The sequence below is a fragment of the Manis pentadactyla genome, chromosome 1, assembly GCF_030020395.1.
Source record: "Manis pentadactyla isolate mManPen7 chromosome 1, mManPen7.hap1, whole genome shotgun sequence".
Taxonomy (NCBI): domain Eukaryota; kingdom Metazoa; phylum Chordata; class Mammalia; order Pholidota; family Manidae; genus Manis; species Manis pentadactyla.
In genome coordinates this window covers 205,281,498-205,293,978 of record NC_080019.1, presented here as the reverse complement: position 1 = coordinate 205,293,978, position 12,481 = coordinate 205,281,498, and the positions used below count along the sequence as shown (strand labels likewise).

General features: G+C 44.1%; 1 protein-coding gene across 1 annotated transcript in view; it reads left to right on the top strand.

The window, feature by feature from the left end:
- SLC6A11 (solute carrier family 6 member 11) overlaps positions 1–12,481 on the top strand; it is a 118,777-nt gene that overhangs the window by 48,681 nt on the left and 57,615 nt on the right. The window contains exon 6 of the mRNA XM_036923433.2: positions 6,738–6,872. Within this exon, the coding sequence (XP_036779328.2) occupies positions 6,738–6,872 (135 nt within the window). The remainder of the gene's footprint in view (positions 1–6,737; positions 6,873–12,481) is intronic.

The following is a 12,481-nucleotide window of genomic DNA, read 5'->3' as shown; positions in this document are numbered from 1 at the left end:
ACTTACTCAAGTGGTATGAAAATCAGTTGGAGATACTGTATGACACTGTGTACCTAGTAGGTGCTCAGTTAATGACAGCGTCTTCCAAGTTTCTGGGTAGCCAGCTCTCAGAAGGTTCTGCCCAATCAGTGTCAGGACCCTGGATAGTCCCAGAGACCTGGTCTTTTGAAAGGGTGTGGTTGACGATGTGCTGTTCTAGAAAACACTATGGTTGCTGGGAAGGACCTCAATGATCACCTGTCCGGTCTTTTCCATAAATAGAAGTGTTCTTTCTACTGGTGGTCCACAGGATGATTTTAGTGATACATGAAACCCAGTCAAAGAACATTCAATCACATAATGAGACAATACTCCTTTTTCATGTCTTTTAAGGCGAAAGGTACCATAAGCTGGTTTATCTTTTATCACCTCTCTGGCACTGGCTACTCTTGCTTTTAAACAAAAAGGACACAGCTCAGACTCAGATCGTTTGGCTAGAATTTAATCACATTTCATTTCTGTTGCATTTATTTTTGCTTTTACCTTCTATTTGTGGTTAGAGATAATGGTTTTCTGTTTATAATAGTAATTCAATTTTCTCATCACATATATTTATTTAACTTAAGAGTTTGTTGATGTATAGAAAACACTTAAGTAAATAATACAAAGGTGATACATGTATATAGAAAAAAAAAAGAGGGAGAGAGAGAAAAAATGGTACAAGAGGGGTTGAAGTTTGAATTAGTTTACCCCTGCCTTTGTAGATGGTAAAATTCCAGCCCAGAGAGGGTATGGCACTTGGCCCAAGCTGCCAACAAGATCTTCTGACTCTGTGGTCCTGGGTCCTTGCCTTCCACCCCATACCTGCTTTCCTGATGCCAAATGAACAAGGTTCAGCTTTCCAATTGACCCTATTATCCTAGAAAATGCAGAGAGGGGCAACTTTTGTGGCTTTCCCAGTGATGGGACAATCTCCCTGCTATGAAATAAATAGCTGTGTCCTGGAAGCAGGGGGAAAATGCCCCACAATTCCAGTATTGGCATGCAAATGAGCAATTAGAGTCAATTAAAACAGGATACAGTATAATTACCACCAATTGTGCTAACCTTTATATTCAGAAGGACTTGACCTGCTAAAAGGAAATTAAACAATAGTGAAAAAAAACCTCTTCCTTAACCAAGGGGTGTGCTTGGGGCAGGAGCCCTATTTCAGGGACGTGAGAGGTCTAACAGATCAGACACTCCTTCAGCCACACGCACCGCTCTGTTCTGGGCCACCACTGGCCATGGCCAGGAACAGCCAAAGCTCATGGTACCTTGTCAGTGACCTTATTGTGCCTGTCACCAAACACTGAATAATTCAGTAAATGCCTGAGCCCTGCTTGGCTCTTCCAGACAAATCCTGGGGCCTCAGACATCTTGAAAGGGACACTGAACTTTCTTGGGAAGCACCTTCCTTCTGAACTAAGCTGCCCTCTGTATCTGGACTGGTTTGTCTATTAAAGGCAAATCTAAATCTCTTCTGATTTCCTTATTTATGAACACTCCTCTTAAAATCAGATTCAATTTTCTGAATCCTTTATGTGGATCCAGAGATGAAATACAAAATGGTCATTTGAAGACCTGAAGTCTGACCTCAAGATTACAGAGCTCAGCCTGCTTATTTGTTTATCCACCCAACACTTAATTTACTGAGCGTGTCTTAGGTACCATAGGCTTTCCTGGCACTGCGGATACAGCAGGGAAAGTAAAGACAAAACTTTTCCTTGTGGAGCTTAACCTACAAGGAAGTAAAACAGCTGATGGAGAACAGCTCTAGTTGCTGAGAGGGCTGGAGAGGTGGGAATGAAGGTGGGATGTGGGTCAGGGAGGATGTGGCATTTCAGTCTCTCAACAGCATTTGGGCAGAAGGCATGGTTTATAGGATAAGAGGGAGGCTCCTGAGGTGAGACTGAGGTGTTGCAGTCCCCTTTTATCCAGAGTTTTGTCTTCTGAGGTTTCAGTTACCCCCATCAACCATTGTACAGCAAAGAATGAAATATGTCAGATGGTCAGGAGTAGCCTGACACTGTATCACAATGCCTATGCCCTTTACCTCACTTCTTAGGAAGTTATTTCATCCCCTCACATCATCACAAGAAGGAGAAGAGTGAAAGCAGTATCATATATTTTGTGAGAGAGAAAGAGAGAGACCACATTCACAAACCTTTTATTATAGTATATGATCATAATTGTTCTGTCTTACCATGCCTAATTTATAAATTAAACTTTATCATAGGTATGTATGTATAGGAAAAACATAGTATATATAGGGTCTGATACTATTCATGGTTTCAGGCATCCACTGGGGGTCTTGGAACCTATTCCCCAAGGATAAGGGGGAACTACTTACTGTACTTGAAATCAACCACCTTGGGCCCCAGCTACTTGACTTACAAAAGTAGATTGAACAATGATGTCTCAACTGGAAAGCAGGAGAGTCCTCAGCCTTGTGTGGATTCAGACACATGCAGGACTAATACTGTGGGTGGCCAAGGAAGTGGGGATGGACCTTATGGATAAAGGGAGGCATGGAAAGGAAAGGGGACCAGAAAGAGCCTGGCATACTCCCCAGCAGTGAGGAACCTGGCACAGCAAAGAAGAGTGGGTGGGGAAAGACTGGAGACTGCTCAAGCCACACAGCAATTCAGGGCAGAGCAAGAATTTGAACCCAGAGCCATCTGACTCAAAACCCAACCCTTGCACTGTATCCCACAGCTTTGAGTGTGAAGGTGGGGAGGGCAGACTCAGAGGAGCAGGAAGACACATGCCAGAGTCATATTTTTGAAACCTGGGCTGCAGCATGGACACTGTGGGGCTGTCACATAACTAGGAAGAAATGTGATGAAGGGCCCAGTGATGGGGTGATAGGGGGTGCGATTTCAGAATGTAGCTGGAGATTAAGTTGGCAGGACTTAACACTATTGATTGAATGTGGAGAATGCCATGTAAACAGGTGAGGCCAGCTCCTGCTTGAGCTCCTGGAGAACAATGTGGAGGTTCCTATATGTCACAGGGGACAATATTATGCCCATTTCCACATCCTTGGCTAGTTCAACATCCTCCCTGGGTGACTCAGCCTCCCCCATCCCCACTTATCCTTGGAGACCAAACTCCAACTTGGATGTCACAACCAGAAGTAAACCCCTTCACAGAAACCCTTCCAACCTGTCTCTCCAGCCTTTTTCCAGTTTCACACTACTTTTTTGCTTGTCGTGACCCTAGGCATCTCATGCCTGCATGCACACATTCACCAGTTCCTTCCTTGAGCACAAAACCTGGGTCTTACTATTCTGGGAACAGGGACCACAGACTTGCAGTACACTCTGTGAATGCATACATGAAAAATGGACTAAATCAAGGGTAGCAAACGATTGGCTTCTTCCTAACTAATTATAAGGGCTGCCTGGAGCACTGTGTGGAGGATTCTGAGGCTGCATCTAGGCTTAGCTGCAAAGAGTGTTGTAATCAATTAGTGATGTCTGCCATGAGCACAGGAAGGATGTGGAGGCATACATGCCACTTATACTCAATGTCTTGATGACAAGATCTATAATGTTTGGACAGTTGACAGCTATTCTCAGGAAAAATCAAAGATGATGTCTGGTATGGCTGAAGGTTGAAACAGATTAGAAGGAGCATTTAGGAGAGCTGGGACCAGTGATAGTTACAGGCTGTCCTCAGCACTGCATTTTCAACTTTCATACCACTGTCCACTTGTGTGCATTACATAATGGTGCCCCTAAACCACCTTTTGTACCCTGACTGGAGGTTCTCAAACCTCAGCCTACAAAGGAATTTTCTAGCTAATGCCTGCCAGCCAGTGGTTTTGTTTTGGCAGCCTGTCTGGTTGTCTGCTGCACTGTGGTCTTTAGACAGTTAATCTGAATATATTATTTCCCTTATGCTTCTATAAAAGGAGTGTAAAAATGCAGGTATGGCTACCAGGGAAGGAAGAGTATTTCTCCTAAATGTAATAAAGAGGCATTGTATCAATTCAGAACTTTAAATAATGGAATTGGTTCAAAATAATCATCAGCCACTTAATAAATCATGTCACTGGGGTCGCAGCGGAATAGTCTACTATGTATATGTTACTGAAGACAAAGCAAGGTTACATTTAACCAGGTTATAAATGATCCCTTAAGGACACCCCAGAGGCCTACTCCCCTCACTACAACCAGGCAGAGCATAACCAACTTTAGTCTCATCAAAGGGGTCCCACAAATGAAGGGCAAATTCCTATGATTCTCAGTTCTTACGATTACTTGGTAATGTTCTTTTCCTTAAATTTTGTGAGCCTTGGGGGTTACAATAGAAATATCATTAATCAGGTCCTGTGCTCTAATCATGAATCTTCTGCCATACATAAGTGGAAAATATGTAGTGAAAGCAAAGGATTTTAGCCTCCCTGACTTTTCATAGACATAAGTTTGTTGACTGGGCTGTTCCTTTTGAAGAGAATCAAGAATTTATGTGAAATGCTGAAGATCTATAATAGATTGTGCCTACAAATCACAGGAGATTTTATAGCACTGTTAGCTCTCTGGGCAGGAGCCATTAACCCTTATTGATTGCTGGCCTCTAATATTGTATTATTACTAATACCACCTGAGAGTCTTTTGGTGTATATTTGACCTGCATTCACCTTTTCTGGATTATTATATATGACAGCAGGAGATTGTATTGATGGCATGACATGTCCATTGAGGTGATTGTTGATTTGGAAACAGGATACCAAAATTGGTGGGCCGAAATCGATGGTGCCAATGTTGTGGGCTAGGGACAGTGTCTGGATGAGAGAATCTAGCCTTCCAGTTGGTGTCAGCAGGTCCCATTGACACCTTGCCCTGCTGGCTTTAATTTCCTATTTTTTGAGGACTGGGTTTAAATCCCTGCTTTGTCACTCACTAACCAAATGACTTACATTTGTATTTATATGAAGTATGGTCTCTTGCCTTTCTGTTTGTAGTTTAAGTGCAAAGAAACAGTAGTGGCTTTTTGGTAGTTGTTTTGTAGTCTTCCTGTCCTCTTTAGACCCTCCAATGTGTATATTGCCATTCTCAAATGAAATAATTAAGCATTAACACAAAATCATAATTTGTAATGCTATACCATTTTCTATTACAATTTTTGTAGGATCCTAATTTATGTAAAAATAAAATAAATAATAAATCCAAGAGGAGCTGCTATATAAATGTAGCATTTCTATTATATCTGTGGTAGGATTTTATTCTCTTCTCTCTTTCATCCCCATGGCCCATGTCCTGAACTCCTACTTACCCTCTACAGGCCAACACCTAGATCACCTCCTTGGAGAAGCCCTCCTTGACTGCCCCTATAGTTAGCTATCCTGTGCTCCACTGTCCTTTGCACCCCCCTGATTACATAATGCATTAATTGTCCACTTACCTACATGTCTATCTTTTCTACCAGTGCGGAAGCCTCTTGAAGCAGAAAAGCCTCTAGCCTATGACTCATTCTTAGTTGTATGTTACAAAGTCTAGCTCAGAGCTTGATACACAAGAGTGTATTTGTGTGAGTGAGCGAGTAGGTGGGTGAGTGAGTAATTGAATGAATTAATGAATGGAGCAAAGGACTGAACCACTGGTCAAAGAAACCCTGGGCTGAAAAGGGGCAAGAGGCTATACTAGTCCAGGAGGAATTAAGAGCACAGGTCCTTTACCTGGGGAATCTGAGTCTCTGAGCCTGGGGAATCTAGAAGCTTGTGCACATGTCTGTGTCTGTACACATTTGGTGGAAGGGGGAGCAGGTCCACAGCTGTCATCAGATTCTCAGAAGTGTCCATGGCCCCCAACTGTTGACAAGTTGCTGATCTAAACAGATGGAACAGGCAGCCCCCACTGAGAGGACATGAACAAGTAATTGGAGGAGAGAATGTGACAAAGGAGGGGACACGGAGTCCTACAGGGACCTAAAGGAGAGGGCACAGCCCCCAGGACAGGAAGTCCTATAGACTGTGAATATATCACTGTTTCCTATAACAGCTTTTATGAGAGGAAACCCAGGGAAGGTTTTGTTTCTTTCACTGACTTGATTTTTGCACAGAATCCATGGGCTGCAGGACCTCTTGGGTTCACTGGGTCCAATCTCCTGCCTCCAAGCAGAACTGGGATGATTCCAGACAAACCCCTGGGTCTCTCCTGCCCCAGACAGCTTCCCTCCCCTTGCCCTCAGCCTCCTCTCTTCTCCCCTTTTCTATCTTCTCCCATCCTATCCATGTCTACAAAAACTTAATTTTCCTCAAGAGCAGTGGTTTTCAAAAATGTGGGTCTTGGCCCATTGGTGAATGTTGACATAATTTTAGAGGGTCATGACCAGCTTTCCAAAAAATAATGAAATAAAGTATAGAAAATATTGAGTGCATCACACATAAAAGAATATTTCGTGGAACTTCCTGTTCTACCTCAATGCATACAGGGTTGTGACATCATGTATATCTTTTTGTGGGTTATAATAAAAAATTATTGAAAAGCATTGATCTCAAGCATCATTGTAGGCACTTAACAGATACTCGCTGAATGGCCTGGCCCTTGTGGGGAGGTAGTGGGAGATGATGTAGGAGAATAGGCTATGTTAGGGGTTCATGTTTTAATGCTGCCCTGGAAAGCCCTTTGCTCCCAGTGAGAAGTTAGGGGGCTGTTACATTGCCCACCACTGTCACCCTTCTTGATTCTTTCCTCTCCTCACCTGGGCAGGTTGTATATGTCACTGCGACATTCCCCTATGTCATGCTTCTGATCCTCCTGATCCGCGGGCTCACGTTGCCGGGGGCAACCGAAGGCATCAAGTTCTACCTGTACCCTGACCTCTCCCGGCTCTCCGACCCACAGGTAAGCATTGCTTGCTGGATGCATAGTTGCCACCGGGGAGCCTTCTGCAGACCCCTGCCTCCAGCCACGGAGGCTCAATGGCTGAGAGAGCACTTGGAAGCCTGCAGACCCCTTTTCACAATAATAATTTCCAATGCATAAATTAAATACATAGGAAATCAAAGGTATTGAAATACAACCACTAAAACAGTAAAAAAGACAAATTTATGACATAGTAATAATATATGTACTTCTTTATCAGTACATTAAATAGCAAGATCCAGCAACAGGTCCAATAATTTCCACAATTTCAAAGCAGTGATGCACATAAATGATATTTGGACATATCTATTCTGTGATATGAAAGTGCCTGAGATTTCTACAGCCAACAATACTGTGGTCTGTTGCCTGTACTTATATCTGAAGGAAATGCTAAATTTCAGGTAGGGGTTAGTGAAAATAAAAACAATTTTTTTCCCCACCTAAGATCATGGGTCCTGCAGCTGGCATCTCAGGAGAGAAACCAGGTTTGAGATTGATTTTCTTTGTGGAGGTAGCTCACAGAAAGAAAATAATTGGTGAAAATTGGCTAACCTGTCAGCTGTCTCTGGTGGCATTGGCTGTTCTAAACGGGCACTTTTAGCTTATGCCTAAACTCCTCTACGTGGGTGGTGGTGCTGTGTGCCTGGAGGTATGTGAGACAAGAGATGGAAATAGGGCATCTTTACCAGCCCAGGAAGTTCTCAGATTCACTATTTTTTGGAAGCTCCTGGGGAACTTTTGAGAATCCCAATTCCCAGACCACAAGCCAGACCAATTAAATTAAACTCTCTGGGGGTAGGTCCCAGGTATCAGTACCTTTTAAAGGTCCCCAGGTGATAACCTGCTCAAAGATATTTGAGTGGCTGAGAAGGCACCCATTTTGCTGTTGAAACAAACAGATCATGTACTAGAATGTGGAATCTGTATTCAGTAGACCACTGAGGCTTGCAAGAAAACTTCAAGTCCGTGGTCTGTGGCTTCCAACCAACCCCTGTTAGAACTTGGGTGGAAATGTTTGTGAAGTACTACTGAAAGCAATTCAAATGTATTTCTTTCTGGTGAATTACAGTGCATGGTGGAGTGAAAATGTGTGATCATTTCTGTCTCCGTTTGCCATTCCATGAGAGGCCCTGAGGCTCAGGGCTCTACCAGGTACCTGACAGCAACATCCAGCATTGCAGGCAGAATCCCTAGGAAGAAGGAAATTAGCTCCTGACTGTTGGCCTCACCACCTCCAACCACCGATGGCCAAAGGCTCAGTTGGAGAAACAATTTCAGAAACATATTTCCAGAATCACTGGTTTGTGTATTTTTGTTAGATCCACAAATTTCTGCCTTGATACAGGACAGATTTCCTGTCTCTCCTCTGCTCTTGAGCTTCCTTATCCTGGTCTTCAAGGTCAAGAGCATCACCCAGAGTTTCCAAACCTGACTGAGCATCAGAACACCTTGGAACACATTAAAAATGCAGTTTCAAGGGGTCTGAGAGGGCACCTAAATGGGTTCTTTCAGCTTATGCCTAAGCTCTGTATTATTCTGTTATTATTAAGCTTTAGACGGGATTCTGGTGATCAGGAAAGTTTGGGAGAACCTGATCAACACCTACAACTTTAGAATCTCATCTACACATACACACATGTGCACAAGCACGCACACACACACCACACACACAGAACAAATGTGAGGCCAGGAGGTTCACCATTCACATCATCTACCCTAATGATCCCACCTCCCCACCATCTCCTTTTATGCTGTGCCTTCCTGGGAAGCCCTTATCTTCAAGGCTGCGCTGTGGAACAGCTACTTGGAGTCGTGGCCACCCCATTGGGCTGGGAGTCAGGACACTCATTCCCTCTGGTTCTGCCGCTGATCCTGAGTGACCTGGGACAAGCTCCTCCTTTCTTCCTCCTCTGTGCCTCAGTTTCCCCACCAATGACACAAAAGGGTTGAACTCAGTCAGTGGTTTTCTAAGTGTGTTTGAAGAGTCCTGAGTTTTCCATGACCATAGGAGGGCAAACTATGACTTGCAGGCCAAATTCAGCCCCCCTGCCCATTCTTATAAATTAAGTCTTATTGGAACACAGCCACATTATTTATTTGTTTATATATTGTCTGTGGCTACTCAAAGGTATCACTCAAAGGAAGAGTTGAGTAGTTGAGACAGAAGCCATATAACCCATGGTGTTGAGGGTCCCAAGCTCCCACAACACATTTGATGATTCACTAGAAGGGCTCACAGGATGCAGACATAGTTTCTCTCTCAGATATGACTTATTTCCATGATCAGTGAGAGAAAAAGACGTATCAGGTGGAGTCTGGAGGAATCCACTGCAGACTCCCCATGGTCTCCTGCTGGGGGCACTGCAAAGAATGTGTTCCTTCTCTCAATATCAAATGTTGGCATGTGAGCAGTATCTCTGCCCAGAAGAGACTGCTTGGGATCCAGAGTCCAGGCTGCTAATGGGTCATTTTGTTACATGAATAGGTACTTTCCACCCATGTGATCAGTCACAGTCCTTGGAATTCCTGACTTCCAGAAGGAAAACAAGTGCTCACCATATATTGCATTGCTTGTACAAACAGTCCAGGCAGCCTGGCACAGCAGAATTCAATACCTCTGGTGTAGAAAACAACCATATCTCTTAGTACCACAGGGAACCTCAAAGTCCCCAGACACCCAGTCAAGAGCCAACACTGCAGGCAGGTCCTACTGGACAGCGACTTCAGGCCTGCCATGGTAACTCTTGCCTGCGTACTTGCAAAACCTAAAATATATACTATTTCTAGAAAAACTTTGCTGACCCCTGAGCTGGAGAACTCTCAGATGCCCATGAGGGGAGATTCAATGGGCTCTGAACCCCAGCTCCATCCATGTCACCCTCTACTGCCACCAGCCTGGTCCAAGCCACCACCATTTCCCACTTGATAACTACAGGAGCCTCCTAACTGGTCTTCCAGAAATGTCTCCTGACCCCTGTAGGCCACTCTCCACAAAGCAGCAGAGAGATCTTTTTGAAATATAAACCTGACAGATTTCTTTGCTTAAATCCCTTCTGGAGTTCCCTGTGGTCTTTTGGGATAAGATCCAAACAGTGAGGCCTTTAAGGTCCTCTTTGACCTGCCTCCTTGCTGCATGGCCCCCCTTTCAGTTCATACCAGGCAGTGGCCCCCTTTTTGCCTCAGCACCTTGCCACGTGCTGTTTCTCTGCTGCAACACTTCCTCTTTCTTGCCTGCACCCTCCTTCCCCACCTTGTTTGATGAACACCCATTCTTCCTTTAGGACTCAGTTTAAATATTACTTTGCCAGGCAAGTCTGTCCCAACTGCCAGCCAGGCACATCCCCACTCCCCCAGTATTCTGTACTTATTTTCCAAAGTACTTATTATATTTATAGTGAAATATTCAGATTGATAGGTAGATAGACAGATACATACATACATACATGATACATATATACATACATACATACATACATACATAGATGATAGACAGACAGATAGGCAGATGGATGGATAATAGACAGGCAGACAGGTAGGTAAATAGATAGACAGGTAGGTAGGTAGATATGTGTTGCATGTATGATTTATTTAATGCCCATTCATTTGCTCCAGAGATATTTACTGAATGCCTGCTCCATATCAGAGGTTATTATAGGTACTGGGGTATATAGTATATATAGTAGTAGACAGTGGAGAAGACAGTGATCCCTGCCCCTGGCATTTATAATCTAGCAGGGGAGGAAGGCAGTAAACATGGTGACAAGAAAGATCGAGACAAAGTATGGCATTGGAGAGGGAGGGTAGGGGGGTAGGGAGGACTGTGATTTCCACAGGGTAGCCCCGGAGGACCTCGCTGGGAAGAGAGCTTGGAAGCAATGTTTGTATCAGTCTTGTCTACCACTGTGTCCCAGCCCCTGGCTAATCCAGTGCCTGGTACAGAGGAGGTGCTCAAAAAATATTTGCTGAATGAATATAAGAGCTAGACCTATTTTAACTTTTGAAGAAAGGTTCTGTTGCTTTAGCAAAGTCTAAAGACCTCCAGCCCTCCAGATCTTTGGACTGTTATGTTCTTTATTCTCTATCAGTAATGACAAAGAAGTGTGTATATGTGTGTGTGTCCCCAGAAAGCAACAGTGAGAGCTGATTGTCTGGGGCAGAGATAAGGATAGTGTCCTCAAGAGGGAAAGGAAAACAAAACTCTATTCACCTGGCAGTTTTTGGAAGCTGGGGTGTTGCAGGAAGGCCTCAGCAGGTTAGAAAGGGCAGTGGGAGCAGCCCCGGGCCTGCTCTCAATATGCTCTGGGGGCTCAAAGGCTGGTGGCTTGAAAGTACAGTCACATCAAGTCTGCAGAGAGGTCTTGATGACTCCTCCAACTTTGGAGGCTGGCACACCCCTTTGGTTTGTCTCGACATGCTGAGGGAAGGCAGCCTGGGAGTGGGTCATTAGAATCACAGTGCCCCAGCTAGAATGTCCACTTGACAGAGAGGTCAGGCCAGAGAGGCTGAGCTACTTGCCTGTGAACATACAGCAGCTTAGGATTTAGAGCCCAGAGTTCCTGGGTTTTGGGCAGCAGAATTCCTAAATGAAGGAAGGTAAGATCTGAAGAAGGAATTAACAGACCCACATCACTCAATGCCAAACAGTTCCCATTTATGCCCACCCCAAACTGTAAAGAATCAGGAAGGCGCTGGTTTCAATGACTGTTTCCTCTTACTGGTGGCATAGCCTCTAGCAAGGCTCCTCACCTCTCTGGGGCCGAGTCTCCCTTCCCTAGAATGAGGACCACTGGTTGTACTTGTCTGCCCCATCAGGTAGTTGTGAAGGTCAAGTAAGATGACCCAGTTGGTGGGAGAATGTTTTCTTCTTTTTACAATTATTTAATTATTTTAATACACATTTGACAAAAACCCAGGACATCAACTGACCACATTAAAACCATGACTTCAGAGTTATTATTATTGCTAGAATGAGGCTGTTTGTATGTGCAAGCACACACCCCCCCCCCCACACATATATATATATATAATACAAATATATGATAAAAATCAAAGTTAATTTAAAAGGAAATTAAAGGTTAGGATGTAGCTGGGGCTGGAAAAACTTCCTGGGATGTTTTAGTACGTCAGCTAGCTACGTGGTCCCTCTGGGGACAAATGAGACATGGCTCTCAAAATTAGACAAGGGAGATCAGGAGCACTGCTGACTGGATGTATTTTATCAGGAAATCAGTAAAAGACTCAGTCTCGTCTCTCTTGGTAGTAGTGTTCTCCTTTTATCAAGTCCAGATTTGGAGGGGTTTTTTTTCTGAATAATGATCCTTAGTTTCCCATTTGCACTTCAAATTGTACTGAGAAGGAAAGTTCCCTTTTCTTCCTAGCATGAACACCCTTCTTTCTTGGGAATGATGTAGAAGTTGCAGTGTTCAGGCCTCTTGCAGGTTTGAGGGACTGAAGGGTTGATTCTGGAACTACCAACGTCCCTCCTGTGGGTGGAGACATGAGAGGATGATGGGGAAGGAGAAGCCAGGGAGGTCAGAGGGTGGGCTGCAGGACACATTCAGATCGCCAGTCTTGAATCCCCGTTGGTG